Below are 11,140 nucleotides of genomic sequence, written 5' to 3' on the forward strand. Positions count from 1 at the left end.
GATATTTATACGTCTTCTTCAGGTTTATTTTAAATATAAAAATAACTATCCACTTTTTATGCTACATATCGATTTAATTGTACATTAAAATATATACCTAAATTAATCAAAAACTCACTTTCACACGTGCCATATAAAAAAATTAAAATAAAAATGTTTGAATGTGTGGGACAGGCCCATTTTGCTAGGGTCAAGTTTTCTGAAAAACACCCATCAAATATTGCGAGCGTGCCGTGCTAATAAAGCTGTTTTCCTGTTTCTCAAAAATAATAGTCAAAATCTCGAGATCGTCTTAAAAATAAATTTGTGTAAAAGAAGGCGATGATATTTAATGTATTGTAATACCATAGGTGTACGAAAGTTCTAGCGAAGCCTAAGAAAAAATGAAAACTATGTGTTCAAGAAGCTGAACCAAATTATTCTATTTTGTTTTCATTTCAAGTAAGTTAATATTCAAGATTAATGCTTTGTTATAGCGTATACTAAATCTTACAATAAAATAGACCGAGCAATTGAAAGAGTACCAAATCTTCTCATTTAGGAAAATAATTTAAAACATAAACATCAAAATGGAGTTAGAAAAGGATTTGACAAGTAAGTTCTTGAGTGGGGAAATGTCTTTTGCTGAATATTCCAATGAATGGTACAATATTGAAGATGAAGAAGACGTCGACGAAGCTAGTAAACGAAATGACGATGGACCCTTATTATTTACTGAAAAAGGAATGCACAGACGCCGCAAATATGCTCGTCTGCCACCAGGCCTCCTCGGTTTGATGGGTGAAGCAAACTTGCGATTTGTTAGAGGAGATAAAGATACTGCTGAAAAGATGTGTCACGAAATTATAAAGCAATTTCCAACTGCTCCTGAACCATACCAAACGCTAGCTCAAATATATGAACAAGATACTGAAAAGTCACTTCAGTTTTCGCTGTTAGCAGCCCACTTGAGCCCTCCAGATGCTGAAGAATGGCTAAGACTTGCTGCAATATCAAAACAAAGGGAAGATTACAAACAAGAGATGATTTGCTACACACAAGCTATAGCAGATGATCCACATAACTTTGACAGTCATGTAAAAAGAATGGAGCTTCTTGATAAACTAGAAAACATGAAATATCCTATTCAGACCTTACATATAACCAAACTTAAGTGTTATCACAAAATAGTAACCTCATTGCCTGCATCAGAAGGAGAAACCATAATGAAGTATGCTAAACTGGCTGTAACACAGTATCACAATAATAATGAAATGGAACGTGCACTGGCAGTGATGTCTTCTGCTTATAAAAAATGTCCAACACTATTCACTTTAGAAGACCTTAATATATTCTTGGAATTGCTAATTGGTCAAAAACAATTCCACACATGTATTGAAATATTTGTTGCAAATGCAGGAGTTGAAATAGAAGCTGAAATACAAACCGTGAAAAATGCTGAGGGTGACATAGAGGAGCAGACTAATTACTTGAATTGCTCTATTCCCAACTCCTTGCCTATAGATTTAAAGAGCAAGTTGTTGGTCTGTTTCATTCATCTTGGAGCCATTAATTTGGTTCAAACATTACTGAATGATTTCTTGTGTAATGATGTAGAAAAGGCTGGAGATTTGTATATGGATATAGAAGAAGCACTTTCTTCAGCTGGACATCATGAGTTAGCAATAAAACTATTAGAGCCATTAGTGAAAAATAATAGCTTTGATCTTGGAGCTGTGTGGCTGAAACATGCAGATTGTTTGTACATGTTAGGCAGAGAAAGTGATGCTATAGCCTCTTTCTACAAAGTATTAAAACATGCACCACAACACCCTGATGCTAGAAGAAAGTTGTACTCCATTCTTGAGAAGAAAGGTCGCATTGATGAAGCCTTGCAAATGTTAGAACAAGATTTTAAATATGTTGTTAATGCCAATCTGCTTTATGAACAATGTTTGGCTTTAAAGAAATACAACAAGTTACATAAGTACTTAGAGGTCGGTGAAGCCCTGCTCTCTAAAAATTTTGTGCGGTTTAGGCATCAAGAGGAATTAAATATGGCATGTATGGTAAGGTGTGGAATTGAGCTTATACACAATTTTCGTACATTGCGAGGAGAAAGCCAGTATCATGAAAATGATATTCACTTTGATGAAGATGAACCATTCAAATTCACTCCACAGCAAGAATGGGATTTCTTTCTAGAAATGCTGAGGACAGCTTGTAATCTAAAAAAATACTTTACAATGCAAAGATTAACATTTGGAGCAATGATGTCTAAGAGTTTATCTCCACATAGAATGGATATTGATTTTTATTGTTTGCAAGCCTGCCTATTAAGTAATGATAACCATAATGCCTCTCGTTTCATAAGAGAGTTCGCTCAGAAGCATCCAACTTCACGCTCCTGGAACTTATTGAATCTTGTTATTAATTATACTGATAGGAACACAAATTCAAAATTCTTGTCAAGATTGTTCCAAAGAGATACTAGTAATAATGTTATAAAGAACCTGTTCCTGGGAAATAACTTCCTCATATCAGGGAGATACTTGGTGACATTGAAATATTATTTAGAGTATCATGACAAATGCAGAGATCCCTTGTCTGCATTTTTGATAGCTGTAACTATTTTGGTAATGGCAGCACAGCGAACTGTAGATAAGCATCACAATCTTATTCTGCAAGGATTGGCTTACATGGAAACATATCGAAATTTAAGGAAATGTGACCAAGAAGCTAATTACAATATGGGAAGAGTTTATCAAATGCTGAATATCAATAACCTGGCTATCGAATACTATGAAAGAGCACTGGCTTGTGAACAAGTTGCAAAATGTGATCAACATGGAACTATTGACCTGACAAAGGAAACTGCCTATAATTTATATTTACTTTATAAAGACCATTCTCCTTTGATGGCCAGGAAATATTTGATGAACTATCTTGTTATCTAATAAATGTGTGTATAAACATGCTAACAAAAACAGTTTTAATTCCATCCCTTAGTTTTAGAGAAAACAAATTGATATAGGTACTATATGCGTTGCTTGTTTGATTACACCAAAAATTATATATGCTTCTTGACAGACACCATACCATATTAATAATTTATTTCGTTATTTACTTCGTATACCTACCCTAGAAGACTACTATATTGTAGGGAGCCTCTAGATACACAAAACAAAGTCATAATATAAAAAGAATGTCAGCTATTTCCTTGACTAAAATCAGTAGGTAGTTATAGGTACCTTATTATAGTAATAATAGGCACTCAATACAAACATGATTCTTAGTCCTTACACTCTTTATATATTTTGTTTGTTTTAGGAGTAAGTTTATAAATAACTATCATGGCCAATGAAGTAACGCCAGCAAATGAAATAAAGTTTGAAAAGTTGTGCAATCTCTTAGAACAATTGCACAAGAGGAAAAAGCAAAGACAAGAGCAAGATAAGATATTGGGAGCTTTTATAAACGAGTTTAAAATGACTGCATCACAAATCGTAGGTCAAAAGGTAATCAATCAGACATTTATAGACTTTCCTATTTTAGGGAGCATTGTATTCCATTCTAAAAAAGCACAATTTTGTTTAAAATTACTTGGTAAGTGCATCATTGAGGTCTGGTGCATTCATCAGGTAAATAAATGTTATCAAGATAGGTGTACCTAAATACTAAAGTACTGCCATAAGTACCTAACTGTCACAACATCATCGACATCAGAGAACACTGAACACAGTTTAAGCATTTCACATTTTTGTAAACATTAATTGTTGCTGACTGTACCTTGTACAATGAAACCCTGTATGTCTTCCTATGGCACAGTCCCAGCAAACTACAATCCTTCCGCGCACTTATTTTCTTTGTTTCTGTGTATGGCGATGTTTCGGTTTGTAACTATGATCGCCAAGTAAGCAGACTGGTTGCGTTACTCAGCAGTGGGGCTAAAACACCATGCAATTCTTTCGTCACTTTATTATTTACTTTTCCAGAACCCCAGTATTTTTCCCATCCTAAGACTGCTGTTACCCAAACTGGATAGAGAAAGGAATGCATACAATTTAAAAGAGAACAAATTGGGTGTTCTACTGGTCAAAGTTCTATCGCTGAGCAAGCAGTCACGAGATGCTCAAAAGCTGTTGAACTACAGATCCGTCAGTAATTCCACAGACAGTGACTTCGCTGGCGTGGCCTACTTTGTGTTTAAGAGTAGACTTAGCCCAAAATCAGACGGATTCACCGTTGGTGATATCAATGAAATCCTAGATAAAATTGCTTCTGCTGAAGTTGGAAAGAAAGCCTGTAAGTAATTTGTTAGTTAATATGCTTAGTTACCGCCAAACGTGGCAACTCGGATTATCGCGCGAATCGTGAGTGGCCGTGGTGCACGAGGGGCCACACATAGATACCTGTATATTAATATACTACACCTTTTGTAAAATTGTAAACTTATTTCAGCTATTCTTGATGACATGTTCAGTCATGTGATAAACAAAGTGACCGCGGATCAATTGAAGTGGTTCCTGAGGATAATTCTCAAAGACCTAAAGCTTGAAATAGGAAGCAATCGTATATTAGGGCTGTTTCATCCCGACGCTCCCGAATATTTTGAAACATGTGGACTATTGTCCAAGGTTGGTAATAATGGCCTAAATTGTTCTATACAGGAATGAATTTTATCCAGTGCTCAAACTTTGTCAACTTATAGTTTAATAAGTTTTATAGATACGTATATTTTTATTTTGTCGTGTTTTAGTACAAAAAAGAAAAGTTATTGATATTGAAAGATGTTTATTTTGTAACCGATTGTACGGTCACAGTCGTCATAGTAGGCAAGGCGGGAATGCGAAACCGGTTTACTGACGCGAGCGCTGCTCGAAGCGCGTAAGAATAGTTGGTATCCATATTTTGCTGATTTTAGGGCGGACAAAAGATTTTTTTTTTTTACTGATGATGTAGATATGTTCTGTTAATGATTCTGGACCACCAGTTTTTTTTGTGCACTGCTTTAAATTCATTCCCGTATATGTTTCTAGCTAAGTAGTTCACACTTAAATGCACGTCTTCAGCACCTGTAGATAAGCACCCATTTTCTGAATTAGGATCCCCTTGTTGTGTCAACCACAACCCAACAATTCGACAACTTAATGTTTTCTTAATTTATCTATCGTATTAAAATCTCGTTGACCATGTAGGTACCTACATATACGATGTTGGTTGCATGTCTGCCGTCCATCGGTATAGGTACCCTACATCGCATTTTTTGCTCGGAATATTCGCCTCCATGAGTTAATATACAAGTTAGAATACCTTTTGAGGTAATGAGAATTTTGTATTGGCTTAGGTGTGTGAAGAACTAGGCGATGGAGACGCTCGTCCCCTAGAGCTCGGAATCCAGATGTTCCTAGCCATAAGCCCCATGCTTTCTGAACGCCTTGATGTCAAACATATAGCCAGACAACTTTCGTCGGACAAAACTTATCAGATAGAAAATAAATTTGATGGAGAGAGGTTTCAGGTAAGCCATTTTAGATACAAGATTTTCACCTGTGCGATATTGAACCTTATTATTATTACCATTAAAGTATGATTGAATGCTTTATTTTGTTATTAGCTGCTTATCCTGTAGGCTAGAGGTACAGTGATATTTTTTCTGTAGTGAATCATCAATCTGTGTCTTAGTCGGCACAAACTGCTTAAATAATAATATTATTCAACTAAGAAGATACATGATTATGATGTTCCCTATATAAAACAGATGCACATGGAAAACGGGCGGTTTGAATACTTTTCGCGAAGAGGGTTTTCCTTTGCCAAGAATTATGGAAGCTCGTACGACTCCGGATTGTTGACGCCTTATCTCAAGGATTGCTTTTCGTCAGAAGTGTCAAGTATTATTCTAGACGGCGAAATGATGGGCTGGCACAAGGAACGAGAGTGTTTTAGCTGTAAAGGTACAAAAGATAAAATGTTCTTCCTATTTTCTGAATAGGTAATTGTTCTGGGTTTATGGGCTATTATTTTGTAGTTAGCTAGACCTTTTATAATCAGATGAGAGAGACAAAGTAATTTGACTAGAATATGTAGTATTTTTGTTCATACAATTTTAAAAGTATATGTACCTAAAGTAGGTAAATATTATGTTCTAATTTCTAACTTAACGATAACGAATTTTGTTTTCCTTTTCTTTTAACAGGAATGGCTTTCGACGTTAAGAAAATAACGGAGAACTCAAAGTTCCGTCCATGTTTCTGTGCGTTTGATATCCTGTACTTCAATGGCAGGACTCTAGTGGGGCCGCCGGAGAAAGGAGGTTTACCACTCAGCGAAAGACTTCGTATTTTAGACAAGGTATTTGTTAACGTCCCTGGAGTTATACAGCATAGTGAACGCCAGATTATTTCGCAAAGGTGATTATTAATTATTTTTTTACGGATAATATTTTGTATGTATACAGAGTGTTCCTCAAAATTAAACTGTTTGATACGTCTCCTAATGCTTCTTTACAAGAGTTTTATGATAGGTACAAGTCGTAAAATTATGAAAATGTCTTTGATTTTATGAAGGACGATATTTCCTGATATACTGGAAGCTTTGAACAAGGCCATAGAGAACCAAGATGAGGGTATAGTTGTCAAAGATGTGGATTCTTACTACATTCCAAATAAACGCAACGCTGGCTGGTATAAAATTAAACCTGAGGTAAGTGGCATGACATGATAGCTTACGTATTATTTTGTTAGGTGCGACTACATGGGGATTTCAGGGATTATGAGGTTCGACCTAAATTGAATAGAAAATGGTGGCTAACTGGCTACGTATTAAAAAATATTTTATAAATCTAACGCAATTTAAAATATTCCACCTTAATTGAGCTAATTTCCAAAAATTCGGAAGTTATGAAGTCTGAAGAGTTTTGGACCATCACCTAACGTAATTATTCAACGGCCCCTTGCAGCTTGAATCTTACCTAATTATTCCAGTACACAGAGGGAACTATGAGCGACCTTGACCTCGTCATCATCGGTGCTGAGGAAGCCGCGAACAAGAGACAAGGACGCGCCAAGAGCTTCCTCGTCGCCTGCTCTGATGGTGGTGCTCCCGGTAAGTCTAACCGAAGTACTCAAAAATAAACTTAGTTCGGAATGAAAATGGTTGTTCAGATTACAGCAAAAAAAACATTTTTGCTCTAAAGGTTTTGTAAGTGCATGTGGGTCACCGACATTTCGCAGAATGAAAAAGTCACAATATGAGTCTTAATTATTTCCTAAGTGTGAAACCGCCTAAAAATTTATATTTTTGTATTTGGAAGGTTCCCCAACTTCTCTTAATTTTCTCATAAGATTTTGTTTTTCTTAGGTAAAACGCCTGACCGCTGGGTATTAGTAGGCCGAGTATCAACGGGCCTAACATTTGACGAGCGTGAGAGTTTGTGTGCCGCCCTCGAACGTCACTGGGTCTCCTACAGACAGACGCCTGCCCCGGCTCACTTGTATTTCAATAAGGAGAAACCAGACTTCTGGATCCTACCTGAACATTCCATTGTTTTAACGGTAAGTGATACTTCCAGTTATCTTAACCAAACCTCCTAACTTTATAGGATAGGTTTGGTCAACATTTGTGCCTCGTCTTTCACAGTTCTTATTCGGCTTGAAAAATGTCTTATACTTATAAAGGTCCGGGCGTCTGAGCTGATCAGAACCACGGGATTCGGGGCGGATTATACACTTCGCTTTCCGCGCGTCACGAGAGTACGAGATGATAAACCTTATCAAGACTGCATGACTTTGGCCGAATTCAATCAACTTTGCGCAGTAAGTTTTTATCTTCACTTGACACTTTAGAACTGCAGTTCACATATATTCGTACCTAACTAAAAAAATAGGTATATATTTTAGCATAAAGGACCAGTAGTCAAGTTGAGCACTAATCTAATTAATGGAGAGCAAATGGACGAGATAAAACCCCGAGCGAAACGCAAGACTCAGCAGCCGCAAGTCGCCGAACAGTTTCAGATCAGCTCAAGCGGAGATGTTGAAGCTACGTCAAAAGCATTGCTCGGAAGAAAAGTATGCATATTGTCGGATGATGACGATTGTAAGAGACCGGAGCTTTGTAAGATCATTGAGTCCCACGGAGGGAAGGTTGTGGCGAATACAGGTTTGTTGTCATACAGTCTTCACTATACATATCTTTCAATGAAAATAGAATGAAGTTTTAAAATACAGAGATAGAGATACTTATGTAATTATTCCTACTCACTGTTGTCATTCTTCAGTTGCTTGTGTTACTGGAGGTAACTGAAAACCTCCAGGTATCTTATATGAAGCGACTATCCTTCTCGGTCCGAACTTTCATAACTCATTGGTGTCTAACATCCATCTGAACCTAATGCCTTAATTACTACGGGCGGGGACCCACAGAGTAATATGCTTTCCCAAAAACTATTAACTTTTTATCGCCGGAACTTTTATACCCAATTCAGCCACCAGTTTTATACGCCGTTAGTATGGAAAACGATACGTTTCTTGTTTAAAGAAATCAGTTACTATATACTATGTGAGATCTGAAACTGACCTGTTCACCGTATCAGGGTTGGACACATGGTGCTGCGTGGCGGGTCGGGTCACAGCTCACGTGAAGGCAGTTATGACGGCTCGAGCATATGACGTGTTGCCTACATCCTGGCTGCGGGCCCTCCTCCCCTCCCCCGCGCCCGTGCACCCCGCGCCTCTCCACATGCTGGCGCTCAGTGACGTCACGCGACGCAAGCTCGCTCGACACTACGATGTGCACGGAGACAGCTATACGGAGTTAATAGATGAAGACACGCTCGTCAAGTGTTTTAACAAAATGGATGAGGATGTAAGTAGTTCAATATGTATTAGACTCATCAATTGTTTTTTTTTGTCGAGTTGGACCTTATTCCAAATACCTACCACTGAAACAACGACACACGAACAATGCTTGAGTTTGGTCTTTGTTATTAATTAAACGTCTTGAAAAAAATAGGTTCTAAGTTTGACCCCGTATGTACCTATGTACATACCTATGCTCGTGTGCGAATCTTACGTTTTTAACCGACTTCCCAAAAAGGAGGAGGTTCTCAATTCGTCGGGATCTTTTTTTTTTTTTTATTATTTTTTTTTTATTTTTTATGTATGTTCACCGATTACTCAGAGACGCTTCGACCGATTTGCAAATTTTTTTTTTTGTTTGATAGGGTTTACCTCCCAGGTGGTCCCATAGTCACCAGGTCAGGATCTGATGATGGAAACCCTGAGAAATCGAGGGCAACTTTCGAAAATCGTAGGCATACGTAGGGTAAAAACTTGACACTAAGGCGCATGTCTGATAACACTATGCAATGGTGAAGGCTTGGAGCTGACCTGATGATGAAGACCAGAGAAGGTCGAGGGAACTTGAACAATGAATGTGTAAAAAACTACCTCGTGTTTGGGCTTATTTTGTTCGTATTGACGAGACCTTTGCAACAGTGAAGGTTTAAAGCTGACCTGATGATGGAGACCAGCGAAGGTCGAGGGAACTCGACAATTGAATATGTAAACTACCTCGTGCTTGGGCTTATATTGTTCGTATTGATGAGAACTTTCCACTGCGGATATGACATGCGGATAGTGACAACTATGCTTGTCACTGAAAAGCTAAAAATAAAAAACTTTTTACAAATAAAAAACTTTTTACAAAAAAATAAAACCGACTCCCAAAAACACTGAAAAGCAAAAAAAAACTATTCTTAGGTGCATCGGCCTAGAAGTCGGTGTCTAATGGATGTAACTAAGTTTATAACGCCACCGACTTCTAGGCCGATGCACCTAAGAATAGTTTTTTTTTGCTTTTCAGTGTTTTTGGGAGTCGGTTTTATTTTTTTGTAAAAAGTTTTTGCTGAACCGATTTTGATGCGGTTTTCAACATAGCATTTATCAGACTTATTATGGAAAATTGATTTTTCTCTGCAATCACTTTCTCTAAAACACAATTTCTTCATAACAGATACCGATCTACCTAACAACTCAAGAGATGCTGAACTTAGATAAGGAGATATTTGGCGATAACAACCCGCACTCGTTTCTACGCCCGTGCTGCATACACATACGGAACCCTGAAAGCATTGACGCTATAGTCGCTCGAATGTACGGGGCCACGGTACTTGACAATACGGCTTCACACTGCACCCATATAGTTGTACCCACCACTATAGAAAAGAACGAACTTGATAATCTTAAAAAGTCATCCAATAGCTTGATAGTCAGTGAAGATTGGCTTAATGAATGCTTTTCGCAAAAACAGTTAGTTCCTGAAGAAAAGTTTGTTGTTATGTGACACCGGCTTTATTTTATTTTATTTCTACTTTTTTGGTGGAAAAAATAAAGATATTAATTAGGTGTTTTAGATATGCTGTCAGAGTTTGAAAGCAAATAAAGAAGATTATTTAAATTTTATAAAGTTAAGAATTATCTGTCGGTCTAGTGGCTGAAAGGTGGTGACAGAGGTGTGCCTGTACGTTTTCTGAGGATGTGATCATTAGTAAAATAATAATATTTTACCGTTTACCGTTTTAACACTGTATTTTTATATTTTTTTATGTGTAAGTACGTGTTATTCTATCATTCGTTATTCAGTTATTATGGAATATACCTATTTTGAAAATTTATATATAATTTATATATTAGGAAAGATTGTAATACATTTTTGTGTAAATTTAGCTTTATTTTTATGAATTATATATCTTAAACGTTAAAATGTATTGTTACTTATATCGTACCTACTTTAACTGTTATCGTTTTTACTTACTAATGAAACTTATGTCCGCAACTGTACCTACAACATATTATTAGGCTTATGAACATAACTTGATATAAAACGTACGCAGATATAAACACGCCTTAATAAACCTTAACTAAATTACAACAAAAAGCCCTGGTTTGTTAACACTGCATATTGTACAATCAAAGCCAGTGAGGCGCATAATTAATTGAATGCACGCGTCAAACCTTACACAGAAGGCGTTTGTTCCACCACTGGGTAATACAAGGGTTACCAAAGACGGCTTTATGTTATGAATTAACTCGCGATTATGGCAATCAAAGATACATTGTGTGCTACTATTATTAACTTAATACTTCATTAGTGTTAA

The 11,140-nt window shown here is 36.8% G+C and overlaps 1 protein-coding gene across 2 annotated transcripts; it reads left to right on the forward strand.

Annotated features, from left to right (window-relative positions):
* The first annotated feature begins 218 nt into the window (after nucleotides 1-218).
* Nucleotides 219-10,698, forward strand: LOC124634102 (DNA ligase 4-like). Of its 2 annotated transcripts, XM_047169521.1 has the most exons (14): nucleotides 219-441; nucleotides 3,310-3,497; nucleotides 3,975-4,284; nucleotides 4,441-4,616; nucleotides 5,327-5,500; nucleotides 5,741-5,936; nucleotides 6,179-6,392; nucleotides 6,549-6,684; nucleotides 6,966-7,086; nucleotides 7,342-7,535; nucleotides 7,659-7,796; nucleotides 7,881-8,142; nucleotides 8,576-8,847; nucleotides 9,997-10,698. In XM_047169521.1, exons 2-14 carry the CDS (start codon nucleotides 3,333-3,335, stop codon nucleotides 10,324-10,326), a joined length of 2,688 nt encoding a protein of 895 aa, XP_047025477.1. In that variant the 5' UTR covers nucleotides 219-441; nucleotides 3,310-3,332; the 3' UTR covers nucleotides 10,327-10,698. The 2 variants fall into 2 exon arrangements, with proteins under 2 accessions (XP_047025477.1, XP_047025485.1); XM_047169529.1 differs by lacking the exon at nucleotides 3,310-3,497 and having other exon boundaries at nucleotides 219-1,976.
* The last annotated feature ends 442 nt before the right edge of the window (nucleotides 10,699-11,140 follow it).

Source organism: Helicoverpa zea, chromosome 1 (assembly GCF_022581195.2).
Source record: "Helicoverpa zea isolate HzStark_Cry1AcR chromosome 1, ilHelZeax1.1, whole genome shotgun sequence".
Taxonomy (NCBI): domain Eukaryota; kingdom Metazoa; phylum Arthropoda; class Insecta; order Lepidoptera; family Noctuidae; genus Helicoverpa; species Helicoverpa zea.

What these genes read in the sequence shown, in the direction of transcription:
- LOC124634102 (XM_047169529.1), top strand. Translation starts at nt 570, where the DNA reads ATGGAGTTAGAAAAGGATTTGACAAGTAAGTTCTTGAGTGGGGAAATG. An exon ending in AGAGTGTTTTAGCTGTAAAG is followed by an intron (nt 5,937 to 6,178) that starts GTACAAAAGATA and finishes TTCTTTTAACAG; the next exon opens with GAATGGCTTTCGACGTTAAG. An exon ending in GGTATAAAATTAAACCTGAG is followed by an intron (nt 6,685 to 6,965) that starts GTAAGTGGCATG and finishes TAATTATTCCAG; the next exon opens with TACACAGAGGGAACTATGAG.